This window comes from Nipponia nippon, unplaced genomic scaffold (assembly GCF_047370975.1).
Source record: "Nipponia nippon isolate SJK-2023a ecotype South Korea unplaced genomic scaffold, ASM4737097v1 scaffold_2, whole genome shotgun sequence".
In the NCBI taxonomy this organism is placed as follows: Eukaryota; Metazoa; Chordata; class Aves; order Pelecaniformes; family Threskiornithidae; genus Nipponia; species Nipponia nippon.
The window spans coordinates 35,157,228-35,180,580 of record NW_028262336.1 but is presented as its reverse complement, the minus strand read 5'-3'; the positions used below and the strand labels follow the sequence as shown (position 1 = coordinate 35,180,580).

Below are 23,353 nucleotides of genomic sequence, written 5' to 3'. Positions count from 1 at the left end.
GGGTGTAGGAGAACTGCTAAGGAGGCTATTGCAGACCAGGTAAAAGGGAAGATGTTTTCTTTCCCCTGCATCTCAATGAAGTCTCTGTGCTGGGAGAGCAGTTTTGGGTTTTGTGACCACATTTATTTACTACAGGTGGATGTTCTGAGAGCTCTGGGTGCTGAGATTGTGAGGACTCCAACTACTGCCAGATTTGATTCTCCTGAATCTCACGTGGGAGTAGCATGGAGACTGAAAAATGAAATCCCCAACGCGCATATACTAGACCAGGTAAGAGCCAAAGCGTCAGAGTTGCAGGCATAGTGTGGGAGGAGGTATTGCAGCCTTGTTCCTTAGTGTTCTTGGTAGACTGTTCTACAGCTTAGGTGTCTGGAGGAAAAGATGTCCCAGGTCTGGAGCTGTAGTTGAGCCATCCCCATGCTGTAGGGTAGCAAGCTTTTATAGTCACTAGAGGGCAGCAACGAGCCTATGTTTGCAGAAACTGCAACACATGGGTGGCTTTTCCTCTGAATTGGCAGTCCCAAGTGGAAAAATACATGTACAAGGGTCATGTTCTTAAAAGAAACTGTCCCACAGACAGGACAGATCGTGGCATTGGAGGGTGCTGGCACCTTATAACTACTCTTAAATTAGGTCACTTAGGAGGTTGTACCTTCCCTTGGGCATTCTGCTTAGGTCCAGATAACAAGGAAACAGTCTGGAAAGTGTATATGTAGCTGTTGTGGGCTTGGAGAATGTTTGTCATGTTCTCAAAATGCCTCACGATGTGAATTTTGTTGTCTTTCTAGTCTACTTAATGGCTCTTCTGTCTTTCAATATAGTACCGTAATGCCAGCAACCCCCTGGCGCACTATGACACCACAGCTGAAGAGATCCTGCAGCAGTGCGAAGGTATGTTTGCTCTACTACTAACCCTTTCTTCAGTGAGTCCCCAGTATTCTCTTATTGTTAGGTACTTGGAGAATGGGACCTGAGGTGGTTGAGAAATGCATGAATTTTGATGCAGCAAATCCCATGTATATGCTGTGTGTCATTAAAGAATTACTTATTTCAGTAGTCATAGTAATTTTTTTTATTTTTCCCCCTATTAAAGAGGGGTGCTTTGGTTTTTAGATTCCTCTGCTTGTGACCAGGTGGAGAAAGCACTAATGCTTAAGTTATCTTTTTTTTTTTTTTTTTTTAAAAAAAAAAAGCCATAGCTAGGGTGGCATGAAAGAATAGTGCTGCTTTCTCTGATCACAAATACAGAATCATAGAATCACATAATCATTTAGGTTGGAAAAGACCTTTAAAATCTTCAAGTCCAACTGTTAACCTAGCACTGCCAAGTCCACCACTAAACCATGTCCCTAAGCACCACATCTGCATGTCTTTTAAATACCTCCAGGGATGCGGACTCAACCAGTTCCCTGGGCAGCTTGTTCCAATGCCTGACTGCCCTTTTGGTGAAGAAGTTTTTCCTAATATCCAACCTAAACTTCTCCTGGCGCAGCTTGAGGCCGTTTCCTCTCCTCCTATCGCTTGTTACTAGGGAGAAGAGACCGACCCCCACCTCGCTACAACCTCCTTTCAGGTAGTTATATAGAGCGATAAGGTCTCCCCTCAGCCTCCTTTTCTGCAGGCTAAACAACCCCAGCTCCCTCAGCCGCTCCTCATCAGACTTGTGCTCCAGACCCTTCACCAACTTCGTTGCCCTTCTCTGGACACACTCGAGCACCTTGATGTCCTTCTGGTAGTGAGGGGCCCAAAACTGAACACAGTACTCGAGGTGCGGCCTCACCAGTGCCAAGTACAGGGGCACTATCACCTCCCTGGTCCTGCTGGCCACACTATTCCTGATCCAAGCCAGGATGCTATTGGCCTTCTTGGCCACCTGAGCACACTGCCGGCTCATGTTCAGCCGGCTGTCAACCAACACCCCCAGGTGCTTTTCTGCTGGGCAGCTCTCCAGCCACTCCTCCCCAAGCCTGTAGAATTGCATGGGGTTGTTGTGACCCAATTGCAGGACCCAGCACTTAGGTATTTTTACATTCTGAGACCAAATACTCCATCACACTGGAAGCTGCTTCACTTAGGAGTCCTGAGGAGCACAAACTGCTCTGTGCTGCAGTTGTCACCAGTAAGACCCGTTTACTCTGCAGGGATTGCTTTCATGTTAGCTCTAGGCAGCCAGGTTGGAGTACCAGAAGTGACTGAGCTGTGGCAGCAGAGAGCTTTAGCTGGGCTAACTCACCCAGTGGAGGAGTTGGACTGAGAGCTGTTGGAGGCATTCAGTGTGATGCTGCAGCCTACCATGTAGGTGTTTGCCATAGGTGGTAGAAGGAAGTCTTGTAGGAGGCTACTGACCTGCCTTATAAAACAGTACAGTTTCTGATGGGACCCTCTAATAAGAAAACCAGCTATTAAATTCCTTCTCATTAAGGTGAGGACCATGTGAAGCGTTCTCCTCCCTACCCAACCCTCCACCCCCACCCCGAGTAACTAGCTGTTGAGAAGATTTGGCTTGTCTTTCTGTGGCAAACTTTCTTTAAGTTTGAGTTAAAATGAGTATACTTTAACAAACTGCCATCCCTCAAACTGAGAGTCTAGATGAGTTCTAGCTTTAGGCTTCTTGTTTGTATTTACTTTTCCTCATAGGCCAGTCACTGTTCAGTTATTACTGAGCTTATACCCCTGCTTGGCAGGGTGTTATTCTTTTGACTGATAAGCATTTGTTTTTGTGTGTGAATTGGTGTGTGTATTTCTTATTAACAAAACTATCGTGTGGATGCACCATGGAAACTGTAGGGCGTGACAGAAGAATGAACTGTCATACCTGCACTCACTCTGAGTGCTCATGACCAAAATAGTATTTTTCACATGAAAATGAGAGAGTAGTTGTGTTAACAGTTCTCTCAATGGGTACTTATCCCATGCTCTTGGTGCTCATTCAGTAAATTAACTAATGATAATGGGCTGCTCATTCTAAGTTAAAGAATGAATTATCTCAGCAAATACAGTAACAGGAAAACTACAGGTGTCAAAGGTATAGGCCACCTCCAGCTCTGTCCAGAGTACCACAAATTGGTACATTGCTGGGCCACTGGATGGACATTTCAAAACCATTGTTGAGGTAAATGGGGATTGAGCAAGGTGTTCTCAAGGTAGGTCTCATAACACAGCTCTTGGGAAGCAAAGAGCCTTACCTTGCCCATTTTTGTTAAAGAAAGTCCATACTTAGGTTTAAATGGGTTTTTAGGCCATCATTCTGGGGGAGATTTTACAACTGCCTTCTAACCCTCACCTTTAAACAGGAAAAATAGACATGCTGGTGGCTACGGCTGGCACAGGAGGTACTATCACTGGCATCTCCAGAAAACTAAAGGAGAAGTGTCCAGGTTGCAAAGTAAGTGGCAAGCCTAAAGCATTTCTCTTTAGCAGGGTGAGCCTCAAACTGCTCCACTTGGCACATCCCATTCCTTGCAAGCCTGCCCTGAGTCTCTATGGGAAGCTCTTGGATGTTCTCAGTTAGAAGGTAGTTCCAAGCAGAAAAGACAGCTTTTCAGACTGTCTGAAATCATCATGCTGTGGTCTCAGTGGTGACCAGGGTTCAGGTTTGGCTCAGCAGATGAAAACTGGCCCTCAGATCCCTTCATGGGGTGTCTGAGAAACTTCCTTCTCAGGTGTGTACTGCAGCCTTCTGTTTCTTCTCTGACTGTGCCTTCGCTAACTTGTCTAGAACTGCTGAGTTTTTACCAAGTGAAATTTTCTCTGCACACACCAACCGGTGTGCTGTGTTAGATTTCCTCACAGAAGTTGGTATCATGTTTCAATCGTGAATATTTTCCTACGTAGGCAGGGAGTGGTAAACAAAATAAAACTTGTCTGCTTACACTTGGCACAAAATGTATGGGCTGTAACGATGCCTGGCGTGTGAATGAGGACAATCTTGTCTCGGGGAAACCCTGTCTTCTGTTTAAACCAAGCAAAACCCATGTAGAACAAGTGGTGCCCCTCACTTAGTGTCCACAGCCTGAGGAGACAGTATGGGTTGCCAAGGGGCCAGAAGCAGCGAAGCATTTTGCTCACAGGGGAGGTGAATGTTGCCAGGAAAAAATGAATAGGAGCCTCGGTTGCTGTGAGCTTGGCTGTGTGTGCAGCCAGTGTGACACCAACAGCTGTAATGAGGCCAGCGCTCATGAGTAAATAGCTGTGTCCTCAAAACCAGTGTCATGGTAGCCAAAGTGGAAACTGCTTCTCCAGATTATAGGTGTTGATCCTGAAGGCTCCATCCTTGCTACACCAGAAGAACTGAACAAGACCGACAAGACAATGTATGAAGTGGAAGGAATTGGATACGATTTTGTCCCCACAGTGTTGGATAGATCTGTAAGTCATGCTTCTCTGTTTATTGCCCTTTGCCCTCTGTTGGGATGCAGAATTGAGGTGAAAGGTGGAGGGAAAACTTGGGGAAGTATTTCTTTGAGCTGAAAGGGGAGGGCTAGCAGACAGAACTATTCCTGTTCTTTCCATCAGCAAAAGTAGTCCTTGGAAGGCATCTGCACTGGCCACATTTGTTTTACAATGGTAGGTGGACATGGTGGGAGCAGATAACATTTTCCTAGAACGCAGTATTTATTTTTTGATTGGCTGTTTGTTTTTTGGTTTTGTTTTGTTTTGTTTTTTTTCTTTTAAAAAAAAAAAAACAACAGAAAACCCAAAACAAAACAAACCAAAAATGAAACAAAAAACCGACAAAGCACCCAACCCCTCCTGGCCAAAACTGGTATGACTATGTCCTGAGCAGAGCCTGTGTCCCTGGAAGCCCTCCAAGAGGGAAGGAAACTGATGCTCTCTGTGGCTGTCTCACAACAGTCTGTTCTTACAGCAAGGTTTCAATAAGGAGCCTGTTGTGCTAATGTGATCATCTTACCTTGGCAAAAAAATCCCACTTAGCATTTGGAGGATTGTAACCCAGGCACATGGCTCAGTAGGGCAGCCGTTACCTCAAAGAGCGTGGGTTGAATTCACACAAGTTGTATAGCTCCCCTAGCCCTTCTCATTTAAATAGACCCTTATTTCTGTCTTCCTGCCCCTTCCCAGGCAGTGGACCAGTGGTACAAGAGCAATGATGAGGAGTCGTTTGCTTACGCACGCATACTGATCCGAGAAGAAGGACTGCTGTGTGGTAAGAGCAGATGCAAATCCTTTTTCCCTGAATAATACGTGGGAGGCTAAAGCCCTGTGCAGGTCAGGGAGACCTCCTTCCACTTCAGAAGCTGTCTCCCTCACCCTGGGCTTCTCTACTGTTTCTCCTCCTCACTTTCATTCTTTCTCATTTCACTTATGGTTTGACAGTTTTGCCTCTGATCTGCATTTTGGCAGGTGGCAGCTCAGGCAGTGCCATGTCTGTAGCTGTGAAGGCTGCCAAAGAGCTGAAGGAAGGTCAGCGCTGTGTTGTTATCCTCCCTGACTCTATCAGGAACTACATGTAAGAACCTGCTTCTTTTCTCCCTGGGAAAAGGATGAGGCAGTCCCTCAGACCTCCTTACAGCAATGGCGAGTTGAATACCTATTTCTTATAGCACCCAGTTACCAAAGCAAGGAATGTGGGGCACAACTGAGGTATCTAGAAAGGGTCTGACATGGAGTAGAAAGGAGCTTAGCCCTCTGAAAGCTGAGTTCCTCCTTGTGTCTGACTTCAGAATGTAACCATCACTGATTAGCATCTTTCACAGGAAAAGACTTGCTTTCACTGTTTTATTTATTGGGGACCATTGGTATTATCCCATACCTGGAAGGGTGCCTGTAAGGCTGACCACTCTCTCTGCCTGTGTCCACAGCAGAACACAGCACTACAGTAGCAGCAGCCAGTGTTGGCGTGAGTTTACAGGTGGAAGTGTGAGAGCTTTGAGCTGTGCTAAGAAGTTGTTTCTCTCCTATCACATTGAAACATATCCAAAAACATGATGTTTTTAGCTGTGTTTTGTGACTTCTGTTGCATCCAACAAAATATTAGATGAGTAGAAACTGCAGACAGACCTTGCCTGAGTACTTCTCCATTCCAGGCTGTGTCTCTATCGTATTGCAAGGGACTGATGTAGTTGAAGCTTTGTTTCCTATGGGATTTCTTTTTCTTCCTATGAGTATTTCTTCTCAATGTCCCTGGCTGGTAAGCTTGCATGGCAAATGGCAGTATATTTTCAATTACACTTTAGCTGTTAGTGGTAGTGAGCTGTAAACAGATGCCTTTGTGTGCTATTCGGTTTGCTGTCAGATGTTTGGCCTGATAATGAGCTTTTCATTTCCTGATGCTTTGCAGGTCCAAGTTCTTGAGCGACAAATGGATGATTCAGAAAGGGTTCATGAAAGAAGAAGACCTTGTCAAAAAACCTTGGTAAGCATGTCAGATCCATTTGGGTTTTCATAAGTCTATTCAATTGTCTTTATGCAGTTGCTAATCTAAAACTCTGTCGTGGTTTAACCCCAGCCAGCAACTAAGCACCACGCAGCCGCTCGCTCACTCCCCACCAGTGGGATGGGGGAGAGAATCAGAAGGGTAAAAGGGAGAAAACTCGTGGGTGGAGATAAGAACAGTTTAATAATTGAAGTAAAATAAATTAGAACAGTTAAATAGGCAAAGCAAAAACCATGCACGCAAACAAAGCAAAACTAGGAATTCATTCACTACTTCCCATGGGCAGGCAGGTGTTCAGCCATCCCCAGGAAAGCAGGGCTCCATCACGCGTAACGGTTAGCTGGGGAGACAAACGCCATCATGCCCAATGTCCCCCCTTCCTTCTTCTTCCCCCAGCTTATATACTGAGCATGACATCGTATGGTATGGAATAGCCCTTGGGCCAGCCTGGGTCAGCACCCCCCCCGCCCCGCCCCGGCTGTGCCCCATCCCAGCTTGTGCACCCAGCAGAGCAGGGGAAGCTGGAAAGTCCTTGACCAGTGTGAGCGCCACTTAGCAACTATTTAGCAACAGCTTAGCACTACTTAGCAAGAACCAAAGCATCAGTGTATCATCGACATTGTTCTCATCCTAAACCCAAAACACAGCCCCATACCGGCTACCAAGATGAAAATTAACTATCCCAGCTGAAACCAGGACAAACTCGTTTCAATTTGCAGTGCTTCCTTTGATTTAGCTAATCTTTCATGCTATTGTGTTGATGTATAATTGTAGCTATTAATCAAATCTGCTTAAATTAGTTGATTTCCTTCTTTGAGCTGCATAGCAGCAGAAGGAAACTTGCTACTTAATGATTTTTTTTTTTTTTCCATGAAAAGGGTTGTATTTGAAATGAAAAAGTAGCATCTAAAGAATGCTTCTGAGATCTGAGTTCTTGAGTGCAAAGCACTGCAAGTCTACACAGGTGGAGGGGGATCTTCCCTAAATTGCAACCTATAATGACTGTAAATACAGCTAGCTCTTTCAGTATGAGCCCAAAATTTTCTGTGTAAGATATAAATAATGAAACGAGGGAGGTTAGTACTCTCCACTAACTATCTGTAATCCTAGAAAGTAGATGAAATGAGGAAAAGAGTTTCGGTCTTCCAGCCTTCTCACACTTCAGTGACTTTATGATATTGAGAAGAAAACTTGAAAGCCTCAAAGCTTTACTGACTCTGGCTGAATCCTGACTCTTCTTTGCAGCCTTTTGTCATTCCTGTAATGTCGAAGACCACTATACATGAGCAACTGGTTCTGTTCTCTCTGTAAGACTTGTTTGGTTTTCTTTTTATTTCATGCCCAGGTGGTGGAACATCAGTGTTCAGGAACTAAGCCTCTCTGCTCCCCTGACTGTGCTTCCAACTGTTACCTGTGCAAAGACTGTTGAAATTCTCCGGGAGAAGGGATTCGACCAGGTACCAGTTGTTGATGAATCTGGGTATGTCCACATATATCACTATTCATCTATATGTATCACTTCCTTCACCAGCTCCCAAGGGATGTCTTTAAATACTTACTAGAAGTATAATATCCTCTCACTCATCTTTCTTCAGTTATAATAACACAGTTCGGAAATGTTACCTTAAATACACTGATGCTGGACTTAATATGTAGTCATGCTAGGACTGTCCTGCCCTTAACATAATAAGCTGCTAATGATTATTATGATATACTTACTCAGTGTGTCTCTGCAAGATAATTTCATTGTTTTTTATAATAGCCGTTTAACTTAACAAAGCAAAAAATTCATATTTAAAATGAAAAACCCCAAACCTACCCATCTCCACCACAGCTTTCACCCAGTTTCTTTAGAACACTGCATTATAGTGCCATGTTGTAGTGACCCCTATAAACCAGGGTGTCCCCAGCAAGCTGGTATGCTTATTACCTCATAGGTCTCCTGTAGGACAGGCTGAATAATGAAGAGTTGCTCAGTTACTCTCCAGTTACAGTGCTAACTCAGGGGATTAATTGTTGCAGGTCCTTGCAACATCCTTGCAAGGAGAAGGGGAATTAGCAAAACTGAGGCGAGCATGTCTCTGGCCCTGTCATACCTTTGAAAAGGACAGATGAGGGTGTAAAACAATGAAGTCGTCCTTTTCAAAACCTCTCTCAGATTGCAAGAAGCTCTCCAGTTGCAAAAACTAGAGATACAAAGAGCCTGATGCTCAGAAGGGCCAGGCACCCACAGCACCTGCTGACTTCTGTGCGAGTCTCCGGAACTTCTGAGAACTGGACTCTCTCCTGCAGAGACACAGAATCCAAGTATAACATCAATAACGTTGCTTTATACCATGAAGCAGTTGAACGGACTTCTCCAGGCTGGCTGAGAGTGGATGCTTTTAACTACAGGAACACCTGAGACTTTTGTGTTGTTTAACCCTATCTTCTTTCTCTCCTTCCCCAGGGTGATTTTGGGCATGGTTACCCTGGGTAACATGCTTTCTTCACTGCTTGCTGGAAAAGTTCAGCCTTCTGATGAAGTCAGCAAAGTAATCTACAAGCAATTTAAACAGGTAAGCAGGTATATTCTACAACTCCTAGTTCTCTCGTTTAAAGTACTGCTGTAGGTGTCCTAACACTACAGTGGCATCAAGTTGGGTAAGGTTTGCCTGGGACCATATAGAGCAGCTGTTACTGAGTGCAGACGTGCTCTAAACTCTGTCCTAGGTCACTCAATAGCTCGCAGGTTTGTGTTGTGGCTCTATATTGTGCTGTTCCATTTCTTCAACGGGCTTTCTTCCAGCGTGCTTGTCCTTTCCTCCTTCCCCCAAAACCCTGGTGCAAATCTGGGCAATGTAACTGTCTAGGGGAAGAGACAGGAAGATGTTGAAACAGCTCTTCTAAATAATTTTGGATCTGCTAAAAACAAGCAACTGTTTGCCTTTTGTATCAGATGCCTTGCTGAAACAGGGGGATGGCTGCTGAAAGCTGATGTTGTCAAGATATGTGAATTTTGATGTTAGCCAGTTTCACCTGTCCATCCAATGTGGTATGCCAGGATACCACAACTTCCCAGCTGTATGGGTGCTCTTTGACAATATACAAGTATTGTTGCTGTTGCTTTGCTTCTCTTGCAGGAAAAGGATTTTGTTTTTAACATGAAATGCTTGACCTAGTTTTCACCAGGCTTCTAGTTTCAACACTGTCTTGTAGTAGATGAGGTGCTGTATTCCAGAAGTATGTGTTAATGCTTTCGTTCAGTCTACAAACTACCAGGTCTCTGAGGTTGAGAAAGGATGCTAGTTCTTTATGGAGAAATGTAAATATATTTTTTCCTTCCCAGACAGATAATCAAGCATCAGGTGGAAATGTGGTGCGTAACGCTTAGTTCTTGTTCTCCCTCGCTTGGACACCTTAAGAGTTTCTGCGCCTGGTGGTGTGCAATCATTTCCATAGCTACACTGGTGTTAGCTGTAGTAGCCAATTCTCTGCGCTTCTGAGGTTGTGGCTTTTTTCCATGGGCAGCTTGAAGTTTCTCATGCTTCTTCAGTAAAGAACAGCTTAACCGTTTCTTTTCCCTTTAGTTCTGACTTTTTTTTCTTGGTGGAGGATGGAAGGGGAGTGACACAAAAGTGGTGGTATTGCTAGCATGCTAACTAAAAGCATTGTTCATTGGTTGTTTTCCATTTGAATTAATTATTTAATGGAGAAACATGGTTAAATGCATATAACCTCCGAAGTATTGTGGATTTTGATTTTCTTACCACTTTAGTCAAGTTTATTTCGCTTGTTTACTAGTGAAATTGGGAAAATGGATCATCTGTGTCACTGAAATGACTTAGGATATCCTACAGCTAGGATCTGTAACACAGCATGCATCACTAAGAGGTTGGCTTAGCCAGTGACTACCAAGGCAAAGCTATCTTTTGGCAACACAGGAAGCTTTCTTTGATACAAGTGCCACAATTATTTTGTGGCGATCTCTTAGAATGGAGGAGTAATGGTTATAGCTTTTTTTTAAAGTCTCCAGTAGGATAGTACTCTAGGGCTTTGAAACACTAGTCACAGGATAATTTGCCAATCCAAAAAAGTGCTGTGTGTTAGTGGAGAGGAGGGCCGTTCTTCTGGAATCAGATGTTAGTTCCAGTGGTTTGGGGTCTCTCTGCCCCTTCTTCCCCAAAGGATCTTTGCATCAACTACTAACATCTGTTAGGTGTGGTGCAGACACGGCCTTAGCAGACTTCTTGTCTGCCTTTACCAGAAAAAAAGGCTGGGGCGTGGTCTCTGAGACTTTCTTCTTACTATACCTAGTGTTTAATTGTTAGCCTGTTCCCTGGTGTGATTTTCGTTAGTGTCCTAAACCACGTAGCACTCTGCTAAACAACACAAGGCCTGGTGTCCCCCAGCAGGTGGACTGGCCCTGGTGGACCAGAGCCTACTTCTGGGGAAGGAGAGAATTTAGAATTTAGGGCCATGAGCAGTGCTGTGTCACTTGCCCTTAGAGCCAAACAAGCAGTCCTAGTCATATGTAGTGTAGTAGCATGTGCATAGGCTAATTGCCTTAAAGACTTAGTAGGTTTAAAAAAAAAAAAAGCCCTAACGTGGAAAAACTCGTTGTCAAAATTTTTAGGGAGCTTGAATGAGCAGTAGTGAGACAGCTGAAAACTCCATGAGAGTTCTGTTAAATTTCCTTTAAGCATTTCAAAACATGTTTATGTCTTCATAGTTGTCCCAGTGCTGCCTGTGAGCTGCTTGTCCTGGTCATCTTTAGCCTACCCAGTCCCTGAAAACAGGGCTATTGATTATACACAATCAGATGGTAAGGGGCTCTACTCCTTCAGTGAGCTTTGAACTTCGGTTCAAAAGTTAGGCTTTGCATGTACATTTGCACAAAACTGCTTGTCAGTGGTGGTGACCGATAGTTGACTCCATGTGGCAGTAGGTCCCAATTTCCCCCCACCCCTTGTCTGGCCCACAAGCTTAAGGACTGATGCTTCAGTATGCACTATAGCCTGCTGGTCCCTTAAACACAGGCTGCTGGGAATCCTTTTGATCTCTTCGAACTCACAGTATGGAGATGAGAGCTCTGTGTTCCAGTGCAGCCCAACGGTTCATGCTGTGGCATTTATTCCTCAGTCACAAGCTGAGCTCACTGCAGGATAAAGGCTTTTTTAATCTACAGTGCAAGACTTTGCTGTAAATTCCTTTAATCCCCTTTAATGAAAGTATGTCAGATGGTGGGTGCTGCTGTTACCTGGGGAGAGTCACCTGGGTAATAGACCTGTTGCTGCTGCTTAATATGTTAAAGCATGTAGGAAGAACAGTTCTATGCATTCTTTCAAATGGTTCCAGCAGGTGATTAGCTAAGTGTTTCAGAAGGATCTGTATTCTTTCTGCAGAGTCAACACAGGGTGCTTTCTTGTTTAGTCTTAGCACTAAACTAGTTGAAGTGAAGTGAACTTCACTAAAGTGAAGTTGAACTTCACTAAAAATGAATTCTTAATTCTCAATTCCTTGAGTTGCACTTGAATACAGTGTTAGCTGAGCAATCTTCACCCTTGGTTTTGTTTTGGGCTTTTCTCTTCCCTGCTGCCTTTGCAGATCGTATTCACGTCCACAATGATTTGCAGCCTGATTCATTCACTTTTTCCTAGTCTTGCTGGAGTAAAATCACCAAGTATAATGAGTTTTATGGTAACTTCTTTTGTTAGGCACACAGAACACTTGACCTTCTTCCATCATTAACATTTTTCAGATATTCAGTATGTTCAGTATAGTCATTATGTTTACATAATCAGAATGAATAACTTCGTGCAGTGCTTCATTTTTTTTTTGTTCTGTTTTCTTGGAAATTAGAAACAAAGAAAACTGATCTTTTAAGTTGGCCTTGATTTGTTAGTGTTTTACAGTACTTCAGATGGGAGCAGTATATAAATGCTGATGTATTGTTTTTAATACTGCATGAAGTATATGGGGATTATTGACCACTAAACATAAAAGGACTCTTTTATTTAAGTTTTGTAACTCTCTCTCCTCAGATTAACCTGAAAGACAACTTGGGGAAACTCTCTCATATCCTGGAAATAGACCACTTTGCTCTAGTGGTTCATGAACAAATTCAATGTGAGTATGATGTACTGTAAGAGGTAATCTTTGAGTGTTAACAAGAAGCAAGTACAAGTGTGAGTGTGTAAACAAGTTCTGAAGAAGCCAAATCTTCTTTCTGTGTATGAAACTATGTGCTACTAACACATAGTAAGACACTAGCACTGTAATTCTTGTGGAGTAAATGCTAAATCCATTAATAATCCCACATACTGTAATGTACCTGCTTTTGGAGCAAGTTACTGCTCAGAACCGAGTGCCTGAATCTAGTCCACTGTACAGGGGCTTTGTTAGTAGCAGTACGCCAGTGATTAAGCTCCTGCAGTACAACTGACCTTTGCTTCTTCCTACTCCTGTCATACAACTTCCAGCGGTTCCATCACAGTGAGTGTCCCAGGTTAACTACACTTCAATTTTTTGCCTTTCTAAAGCAAAAGCTTTAGTACAACTTCATAAAGTTTAGTAAAATCTAGAGGTCAACACTGACATCTGCATCTCAAGACAGCTTAATATTTCTTTTTCCTGTTTATTTTGTTTAAACTAACTTACTCGGCTTCACTTGAAAAGTAGAGTTTGGAGAAAAAACATCATCTTTCTCAAAACTCTTGACACTGCCTTCTTTATGAACTGGAGATGACTAAATAAATCTTAAAAGCTAGGGTATATCGCTGTTACATGTGAATAATATTTTTCCTGTTTTATCTTCCTTATAGCAGGCAACTTGCAAAATTACAAACACTGAGAAACTAGACTAAAACCAATATTAAGATTCACCAGATAAATTTATCTGACAGCTGTCTCAGTTATAACTGTAAATGAAGAATAGTCATCAAATCTGGGCTTGTTCCTGATAATGTCCATAAGGATGTGCTCTTGACTAACTATTTATAAACCTAGAATCTCACTGGAAGCTTGCAATAGAACAAAGATTTGAGTAAATGAAAAGTCCAGGACAATCCAGCTGGCTGAACAAACGGGGTATATAAGAAGGCTAAACATACAGCCAGACTTTAGGAACGGGGAACTTAGACCATAGATAAAGGGCCAGAGGTGACTTGGCCACTTGGTTCCCAGGTCAAAGGCTTATGCTCACAGTGAAAAATCACTTGAACCTGTGCTCTCAATGCAGCAATGAATACATAGAATCATAGAATCATTTAGGTTGGAAAAGACCCTTAAGATCATCAAGTCCAACCATTAACCTGGCACTGCCAAGTCCACCACTAAACCATGTCCCTAAGCACCACATCTGTACATCTTTTGAATACCTCCAGGGATGCGGACTCAACCGCTTCCCTGGGCAGCCTGTTCCAGTGCCTGACTGCCCTTTCAGTGAGGAAATTTTTCCTAATATCCAACCTAAATCTCCCCTGGTGCAACTTGATGGTTAATAAGTTTTTTGGATATAAATGGGAAAATGTTGTATTGTGATTTTTATACTAATTCTGTATTTGACAGTGGTGTAGGAAGATGGTAGTGTTGCATGTCCTCCTCTAGTGGCCCCTAGTTCAAACAGGATAATATCAGCTTGCAGTTCCTTCAAGTAGAGCCACAGAAACTAATGAATGAGGAAAATACACTTTATAATAGGGGATTTGGTTTGAATTTTCATGTTGTTGTGGTTTAACCTCAGTCGGCAACTAAGCACCACACCCCTGCTCACTCACCCTCCCCCCTGGTGGGATGGGGGAGAGAATTGGGGAAAAAAAAGTAAACCCTGTGGGTTGAGATAAAGACAGTTTAATATGACAGCAAAGGAAGAGAAAATAATAATAATAATTATGATAAAAGAATATACAAACCAAGTGATGCACAATGCAATTGCTCACCACCTGCTGACTGGTGCCCAGCCCATGCCCAAGCAGCGATTGCTGCCCCCCAGCCAACTCCCCCAGTTTATATACTGAGCATGACGCCATATGGTATGGAATGGCCCTTTGGCCGGTCTGGGTCAGCTGTCCCGGCTGTGCCCCCTCCCAGCTTCTTGTGCACCGGGCAGGAGGGCATGGGAAGCTGGAAAGTCCTTGATAAATGTAAGCGCTACGTAGAAACAACTAAAACATCAGTGTGTTATCAACGTTATTCTCATAGTAAATCCAAACCATGGCACTATACCAGCTACCGGGAAGAAAATTAACTCTATCCCAGCTGAAACTAGGACACATGTAAAGAAAAATAAATCTGATGGACCCTTAGCCTTCCTTCCATAATGTTTCAGTTTCTATATCCCTTTCGTTGAGGAGCCTTTCTGAAATGAGAATTCTCGCCACTCCTGTGTGGCTGTCGGTCAAGATGCCATTTGGGTTCCCCCTCAATGTACAAGGGTCGTCAGTGATAATCAGCTCCTCCAACAGGCCCTGACACATGGAGCTGGGATGGCTTGGCACCTACCTTTACAAACACTGCTATTAAAACCAAGTGGGATGGTGTGTTTTTGTGCATCCTAAAGCCAGAATCCCCTCTTTCTTTCTGTGTAGATCACACTGATGGTTCCTCCAGTAAGCGGCAAATGGTATTTGGCATTGTTACAGCCATCGACCTGCTTAACTTTGTGACTGCACGAGAACGGGAAAGAAAGTCCAACTAAAGTCAAGTAGCAATGTGGAGCCTCTTCAACAACATTTTGCAATCTCCAACAAAGAATCAGGTTTATTCCTTGGGTAGAATGGTCTGTCCTTAGGGTGTTTGTTTTTTTTTAAACTGAAAATAAGCAGTTCGCTATCCTGGTGTCAGCTATACAGCCAGTGCATTTTGCTGTATTGCACAGCTTCTCGGGACTTGTTTCTTAATCAGGGTACACAATATTTCTTATCAAGACAATTTATTTTTTTACCTACATATATATATGTAAAAATATTGCCTAAATTAACTGGTATGTTCCTTACTTGTTATGTCTAAAGTCTTGCTTTCCAAAACATTGTTTCAGATTCATAAAATGTGTTGAAATAAAGAGTTACTGAAGCAGAGGCCCAGGAGAGCTCTGGAAAGTTTTGGATTTTTTTTTTTTTTTTGGTGCAAGGGTGTTAAGTTAGATAATACCTGTGTGGAGACAAAAATGGGACTGGGGCATGGGGAGAAGGAAGGGGGGGGTCCATTTTGGAGAGATCAGTGTAAAACAGGAGGAAATCCTGAGGGCTGGAGTTGAGGCTTGCTTCAATGAGCTGCTCTGAGGAAAAAAATTGACTTGAGTGGAAGCCTGACAGTGAAGTGACAAACATACACTAGTGACTTTGCTCTACACGGTGCACCAGCTTTCACTGTGAAGACAGACCTTTCTTTTTTTTCCAATTGTACCCTAATAAGTAAGCACAAGTGAAAAGATTAAAAGGTAAGATCAAGCTTCTTGCCTGAAGGTTTTTGAAAATCACGCTGTTTCATCTAGTACCTTCCCCTTACCTCCCCGCCCTCTTATTTGTCTTAGAGTACTTCTTTTTATGCCTGTTTTAGAAGAGCCAAAGGTAATCTGTCAAGAGCTGTAAACTCTTTCACGTCCTGTTCAAGTGCTCCTACACTGTAGCACCTGATTCCAGGAGAAAAATCCTACTACTGATTGAATTCACTGTAGCCAAGCTTGGAAGTAACTGGCAAACATGGCGTGGAGTGGTACTGTCAAGAGTACACAGGAGTAATGTGCAGTAGGTGCGTGCAGCTACAACTTTTCACTACTTCTGTAACTCTGGATTAATTAACTCTGATAATTCTTCAGTGATGTTTGACTTGCGTAGCCGTGGCATGGTTTGGCACTAGCAGCCCTATCTGTACACTGCTGTGCTCGGGCTACCGACTGCTGTAGTGGTAATGATGAGTGGAATCACTCTATGGTTACAGGAGAAAAGTAGCTGTTCTTCATCTTCATAAACACTGCTCTTATCTTCTAACTGGCCTTTTGCCAAGAATAAAGTTTTTGATCAGAAAGAGTGATGCTTTTCTTAGCTTGTCTGTCTTTCCACTGAAGTAGAAAAATACTATTTAGGCTGGGGCTATTGCTGGTAGGATAGCAAAGTTGGTGGTTTGTTGTTTTGTTTTTGTTTTTTTAAAAAAAAGCTGAGGGGAGTTGTGAGTCAGCTAAGAGAAAACAAAGGGGTTATTTAAAAATTACAATTACTACCTCCTGTATATAGATTTCTTTCAACCTTACGGGCCTCCCTGTGGCAATGGAATTTGCTGTACGTTTTGGAAGTGTGTGCTCAGAGGAGAGAGGTGGTGGAAGCCGCCCTGTCCCACGTCAGTGCCGAGCAAAGAACATCAAGCAGAGCCTTTGCAGTTGTGCTGTGGGTGATGCTGGCCTGAAGGAGGGAGGCAAGAGCTCAAAGCCAAAGAAGTGACACCAGTGACAGTGTCTGCCTGCCAGCAGTGTGACAACCTGGTTTGTTTTCTAGCTGCTTCTCTCTCACCTTACATTTGTGAATGTAAAGAACTTTGTTGTAATAATAGAAAGCCTCAGACTGATTTCTGGTAACTCTTTAATGCCATGCTGGTGAATGCTAAGTTTATTCTGCCCTTGTTCAGTTTATTTCCTTAGACATTGGCTGTCCCTTCAGATTAGGGCTATTACTGAAGTAACATGACCCATACTTACCTTAAACTATGGTTTAACCATTAAATTCATACACTTCTTTAAGATTTAAGACTTTCCCTAAGGCTCTGGAATAAACTACTATAAACCCCAGCTTGGGTGCTTTGACTAGTGGTGAGCTGAACTAATATGAGTATCAGATGCGTGTACCTGTGTGTTAAAGACACTGTATATAAATCTGGATTAGCTTTTCTAGGCTGAACAGCTCTGTCCTACCTCTGTTGCTGCTTGGCAGAGCTTAATAACTCATCTTTCAAACTGTATTTTTTAGCTGCTTCCCAAGGGGTCATAAATAACTTTAGCATAGTTAAGGGCACGGTCTTTGATCTTAGCACTTTTAACATCCTTTATGTTTGTCAATGTAGAGAGAGTCTGTGAATGGTCAGTTGTATCCCTTGAGACGTTAGTATTTCAGCCAAGCTTCTAAACTCAATTCCCAATTATTTCAAATACTGTTGTCAGATATATTTTCATATCTATCCTTAATTCACAGGGAAGGCTGAGAGGGACTTATTTCTTTGATTACTTGTATTTTCACTGCATCTTTTGATTCCCACACTTGTAAAAGTAGCATCTAGTGAAGCACATAGGGTCTAACTGAAGTGTTTGCTGCAATCGTAGCTGTCTTTGCTGCTAAATTTTGGCATTACTGTTGCTCTTGAAAATTTACCCTACGTGCTTTTATCTGATTTTTTTTCCCCATTTTCCATCTGACCTTCACTGATGGTGGTGGGGAGGGGGGTGCTTAAGTATTTGGGATTTTTTCCTTTTTTTTTTTTTGTGCCTGTAAAAGCTCCATGTCCCAGCCTAACTGAATTCAGCAAGAAATATGAGGAAGAGATTCCCAAAGTTGCTTTTCAGAACAGCAGTACAGGAGAGAAGTTAAGAGTTGAGGCAGCAGAAGGTTAATGGGTAGCTTTACCTGTGACACAGAGAAAAGTGTAAAGATTTTAATTTGCTTTTAAGAGCAGGAGCTGTTCCCTCTTCTACACTGGCACAAGGAGGAAACGGTGGCCACCAGCCACTCTTATTCACAGTAGCAACCCTGTTTGACCTGAGGAATCGGGGAAATAGATGGAGTTGCTGAAGGACTGAAAAACTTTCCAGAGCTCTCTCCTGTAGCAAAGAGAAGGGGACACGGAATCCAGCCAAGCTGAAGTTTCTCTGATGCAAAGGCTTATGAGCGTGATGCTTTTTTGCATGTGTGTGAATGCTGTTACTAGCCTGGTCCTGGTTCGTGGTGGTAGGGCTGGATTAATGCTTGACTCACCTCTCTGTGTCAAATACTGTGAGGACCAAGAAAGACATCACTGTTTGTTTGTTTGTTTGGTCTTTAACCTGAAGTTCAAGTCCAGATCTTGAACAGAACTGTATTTTTTTTCTGAAGTGGGTGCCTGCATCTTCTGTTTACCTGTGCTGGTTATGCAAGTGCTAACTAAGCCTGAAAACTATTTTGCACATGGATACTTATGTCAACAATTTATGCTGAATTTGTTTGTCACTGTAAGAGAATATCAGTCCTTTTGGTCTAATGTTGGCACTTAGAAAATACTTTTATTTTCTCACCTGAAGACAATTATCTGGTATAATCCATATAATATTTTGCAAGCAGTTATCAGGCGATGACTTAAAGATCATTTTGAAGTCACTTCATTCAATATTACTTCCCACTTCTTCCACAAGCTGTGGCTGACTCCAGAACTCTGTCTAGCTGAGGTTCCTCTAAGCAGCCAGACCAGTCTCATCTGCCCACCAAGCTCCTTGCTAAATGCTTTCTGGAAACGTCTGCTTGCCATTATGAATTTCACACAACACGCTCACTGTCAGGAGTTGCCGAGCATTGGCACTGTCATCCAACAGCCTTTCTTGCTGCGTAGTGTCAACATGCTACCATGACAAAGGGAAGACTAATTATGTTTTAAGGAGCTGGGAAAAATCAATACTATGCTCTGTATTTATTGCACAAATGTACAATATAAAGAGTTCAATAAAAGCTGTTTGACTGCAGAATCACTCTGGGTTTTTTAATGGCAGCTCAAGTTGAAAGTGTATTAGGCTGTAGACTGTGAGAAATTTGTGTTGGCTGCAGAACACCTTTTGCTTTCAGTGTATGGACTTCAATGCTCCACAGTTCTTCTCTTCTGTCCCCAGGTTGCTGCTGGTATGGCAGGATCGTTGGCGAGCCAGCCCCCGGTCTGTTTCTCGTGGCTGGCTTTAGTACAATCCCCGTGTTTCCGTGCAGGGTAGGAAAGGAAGGATGTAGAGCTAGGGCTCAGATGCCTCTGTTGGAAGTTCCTACAGCAACAGGAACAACTGTGCGGTCAGTTGGATAGATGTTTCTGAATACATGCAAGAGGTATGGGCCAGCCTGGGCTTCTGTGAGAAGGCAATGACTTTTGGGAACTATGGTGAAGTGATAACGTTAAAAGGTGCATGAATTCAAGTGAGGGGCATGGGCGGTGTTCTGTGGATAAGGAGCAGGTGGGAGAAACCAAAGGGGCTGGCTGTGTTATTTTGGAACTACGTGTTTGTGCTGCTGCTCAGCGTCTTGGTCGATGGCTCAAGTTAAACCACGATGAAGGTGGTTTATATCTGCTAGGCAAGTGAATAAACCCCTCATCCCTTGGTTTTTTGGTCCCCATTTCCTTATGTGGTCAGTCCTTGCTCAGCCTCGTCCAAATAGCTTAGGACCCCGTCAGCCAGTCTCACTGGGATGTTGTTCCATCTTGCAGAGGCACAGGGAAAGGCTGGTGGGTGGAGATGGGCAGGGGTCTTCCTCTGCCTGCCCCGGGTGCCGGGGCCAGTCCCGCGGGCGTGCGGCACCAACTTCTCGCTGGCTCACCGGCCTGCATGCCGGGTTTTCTTGTAGGGGCACGGTTCATCTGCCTCCTCACACACGCAGAGTGCTCTGTCCTCAGCTTTATCTTCTTGCTCCTGATCCAGCGAGCTCTCCAGCAGCATGAGGTGACTGACACAGCAAGCAAACGGTACGCTAAACTTTCTTTACCTTACACATCCATTTCATGTGATTTGCTGCCGTTGCCGGCAGCAATTGCAGATCATTGCTTTACCTTTTACCTTTACTCAGAGTCAAAAAGGATCCTGATATCGCAGTCTGATAGGCAGAAGGCCGATGTCACTCCCAGCTCACCTGTGCAAGGAAAGCGTTTCAGCAGAAAGGCCAAAGGCTAACCAGGCACGGAGAGCAGCAGGCACCACGCAGGATCAAGTTCCACCTGCCAGCCGGCTGAAGGCATGCCGGCCCCAGCCGTGGCCTCTGCTCCGTGCTGCTGCTCCTGCAGCCAGGCCACGGCCACAGTCCCAAACAGGGAGCTCAACCAGTTAAAAAATACCCTAGCAAAGTAGATCAAGGGTGGTTTTAGCCAGCGCAGCTACTGAGGGAAACATCCAGGGCTCCTCGGCGTGCCCCGAGGGTGCCCTGTTAGCAGCAGCTCCCCCCCGCCCCGGGTTTGAGTGTTGCGTGCAGGTGACGGCGCACACCCTGTTTTTCCAGGAGGAGGCAAGACCTTTCCCGACCGCTGCGGCACTCCCTAATGGCACCGCTAGGGCTGACCTGGCCCCAGCTGCGGAGGTGCCCCTCCTCATGGGTCACCAACACAGGGAAAATTACTGGGTGCAATCTGCTGTACTGGCTCTGGAGATAAACGGAGGACTTCAGTCCAGTAAGCTGCTTTCCAAAAGCAATAAATTCCCTTTGGAAAAAACCACTAACCCCCACTTGTGTTGCGATGGAAGTGCCACTGCCTTTTGCCACTGCAAGGTAAAGGCAGATGTGTTTGAGCTTTGCTCATGAGATATTCCCGAAGGCGTTCTTTATCTATATGGGCTTATCGGAAGCGGAGCGTTGGAGAGGGAAGCGGCTGTGTGGAGGCGTGTGGAGGCACAGCCCCTGCCAGGGCACAAGGAGCCCGGCCTGCACCAGGGTGCTGGCCCTGCTTGCTGCGGGGTTAAATGCAGGCAGCGGGGATGCTCTGCATGCACGTGGGTCCCACAGAGCCCGGGCCTCTCCTGCAGTCCCTGCCGAAGCTGTGCTGCAGCCGTGCCCGTGCGCAGCCCTGCAGCCAGCCATCCGTGCTGCCATCTTGCCTGCCAGGGCCCCGGCTTGGCCTCAAAGCTGCCCTAGCTCTGCACGGTGACTGCGTTGCAGACCACATCCAGCTGAAATGCAGCTTTTCCCCCACACCACATTACCTCATCAGTGAAATCAGTTTTCTGGTTTGTTTTTCTAGGTGTCCATAGTGGAGAGCGCAATGTATGATAGGCATGGCTGGAAGGTGGGTGGGAGGGATGACTGCAGGCAAGGGTTGCTCAGCTGGGTACGGCTGTTGCATCGAACAGCGGCTCCTGCAAATCTGGACCGTCCTTGTGCCTTCCTCAAGGTCGGGGGGAACGATGGAGGAGAGCCACGTGTCACGGCTATGGCCAACCACTGCCGCCTTCGGTGCTAAACACCGAGAGCCACCCCGTGGCTGTAGTGCTGGAGGATGGTGAGCGAGGGGAGAGCCTGCAGGACCTGACCCGTGGTGTGGCAGTGAGAACAGCCAACTCACCTGCAGCCACCCATGCACCCCGGCCTTAGTCTTAAGAAAAAATCTACCCCTATTTAGGGGAAAAGCCAAGTGCTGTTTACACTGCAGGTTGCACTACTCTTGCAGTAGCTAAAGACACGCCATAGCTTCTTCAGACAAATGCACCTTCAAAGAAGAAGGTGCTGGCACACCTGCCAGCTCTCAGGCTTTGAAAAGTCACTGCCTCGTCTGCTGGTAACCAGCTGGATTTGTACGCCCAAACGAACAGGGCGAGTGACCTGCACGCACCGACCGCCCCCTTATTCCCTGCATAGCGTGGTATGTAACAGATACTTCATGTCCAGGGCGAAACGGGAGTGAAGGCAAGGTGCCGATTCACAGTGAGACCACTGCCTTTTGGACCCATCGGGATATGGGAATGCGCTGATCGGCCCCCTGGGGCAAGCACAGCGGGTCTGACCTGCGAAGGGTGGGAAACCCAGTGTGTTTGGAGCTGCTCGTGCCTTGGGTTCCTTCCAGTGTCCTCCTAAGAGAAGCTAGCGCGTCTGCTCTCCCCGCGGCTGTCTCTGCAGCATAGCTCTCCCTACAGCCACCAGCAGCAGATGCACCACCAAAGGAGGCACAGCAGACGAGTTGAAAACATCGGTGGGTTGTACAAGCAAATGCTGACCTCTCCTGAAACAGGTGGGTGTGAATGGCTTCTTCAACGCAGTAACAAAAATGTAACTTTTCTAACCCATTTCGGCCTTGGACTGTGACAGGCTTGGGCTAGCGCACCCTACACTGAGTACCTCGCTCCGTCATACAGAGCCCTGCTGAGGTGAAGTGAGCCACGAAACGCGGTGCTGCTCAGAAGTGGCAATGGGGTCTACCCACGAGCAATTAAACTCTTCATCTGTTTTTGGTAAGACTTAAGTTATGGGGAGGCGGGCTTCATAAAATCCATATTTTGGACAGATGGCACATGTCACGTTTCAACTGTAATAGTTTTGCACTAAAATAAGGGTTTTACATGAAGTGTGTTGAACTGGTAAAAAATATGTTTAACAGCAAGATCACATCTTCCTTTTTTGCCAGTTTGCCCACGTAATTCAGATGATAGCGGGTATTGTCACCAGTATTCCAACTCACAGTCCCGTTCAGCTTGACCAGTAGCAGTTTTAACCTCATGTCCTCACAGCAAAATGGCTTCCTCTGATGGCCAAGGATAAGCCAAGAGCCAAGGAAAGCCCCTTCTGCCCTGAAGTATCTGCTGGGTCTTCCCAGAACATTGCTAACCCTTCTTCTCCTGACATCCTATCAAGCCCTACCATCAACTGCTTTGACAAAGCCATTTTGATTATTAAATTACATGGGAGGGAAAAACGTGGATTTCTTCCCGCTTGGTACAGCAGAATCAGGAACATTTTAAAACCGGATTGTCTCCTCTAGCAGAAAAATTCCCCGGGGGGGTGGCTCTGTGGTCACGGAAGATCTCTCCTCCCAAGCGCCCAGAAGCAAACCCCGAGTGCTGCATCCCTTCTGACCCCGCCAAGATCAGTACTATGAAACTACCTCTGCAAAGAGTCTTTTTGATGATGCTTTAAAAGCACAGGCCCTCTCCCCGTGCACGGGAATGAACTCCCCTGTCACACCTTCTTGTGAGAGCAAAGAGCCACCCCTGTGCCCTCAGCTGTCTGTGTCACTCCCTCTGCCTCCCTCTCTTTTTATGGCCGGCTGGCCAGTTCTCTCCCGTTGCGG

The 23,353-nt window shown here is 44.9% G+C and overlaps 2 protein-coding genes across 10 annotated transcripts in view; both read left to right on the top strand.

The window, feature by feature from the left end:
- LOC104020847 (cystathionine beta-synthase-like protein) overlaps positions 1–18,071 on the top strand; it is a 31,585-nt gene extending 13,514 nt beyond the window's left edge. For 3 of the 6 annotated variants that reach the window (XM_087757754.1, XM_087757752.1, XM_087757753.1), the window contains exons 7-18: positions 136–270; positions 822–891; positions 3,294–3,385; positions 4,243–4,368; positions 5,083–5,167; positions 5,365–5,470; positions 6,302–6,376; positions 7,743–7,877; positions 8,847–8,955; positions 9,726–9,755; positions 12,421–12,505; positions 14,965–18,071. In XM_087757754.1, coding sequence (XP_087613880.1) covers positions 136–270; positions 822–891; positions 3,294–3,385; positions 4,243–4,368; positions 5,083–5,167; positions 5,365–5,470; positions 6,302–6,376; positions 7,743–7,877; positions 8,847–8,955; positions 9,726–9,755; positions 12,421–12,505; positions 14,965–15,074 — 1,158 coding nt within the window. In that variant the 3' untranslated portion in view covers positions 15,075–18,071. The remainder of the gene's footprint in view (positions 1–135; positions 271–821; positions 892–3,293; positions 3,386–4,242; positions 4,369–5,082; positions 5,168–5,364; positions 5,471–6,301; positions 6,377–7,742; positions 7,878–8,846; positions 8,956–9,725; positions 9,756–12,420; positions 12,506–14,964) is intronic. The other 3 variants (XM_087757756.1, XM_087757755.1, XR_015704767.1) reach the window with 2 other exon arrangements.
- Positions 18,072–19,165: 1,094 nt separating this feature from the next.
- LOC104020846 (cystathionine beta-synthase) overlaps positions 19,166–23,353 on the top strand; it is a 38,748-nt gene continuing 34,560 nt past the window's right edge. For 3 of the 4 annotated variants that reach the window (XR_015704649.1, XM_087757015.1, XM_087757018.1), the window contains exons 1-4: positions 19,166–19,419; positions 19,933–20,050; positions 21,958–22,297; positions 22,375–22,517. The gene's annotated coding sequence lies outside the window, so the exon portion shown is untranslated. The other variant, XM_087757017.1, reaches the window with a different exon arrangement.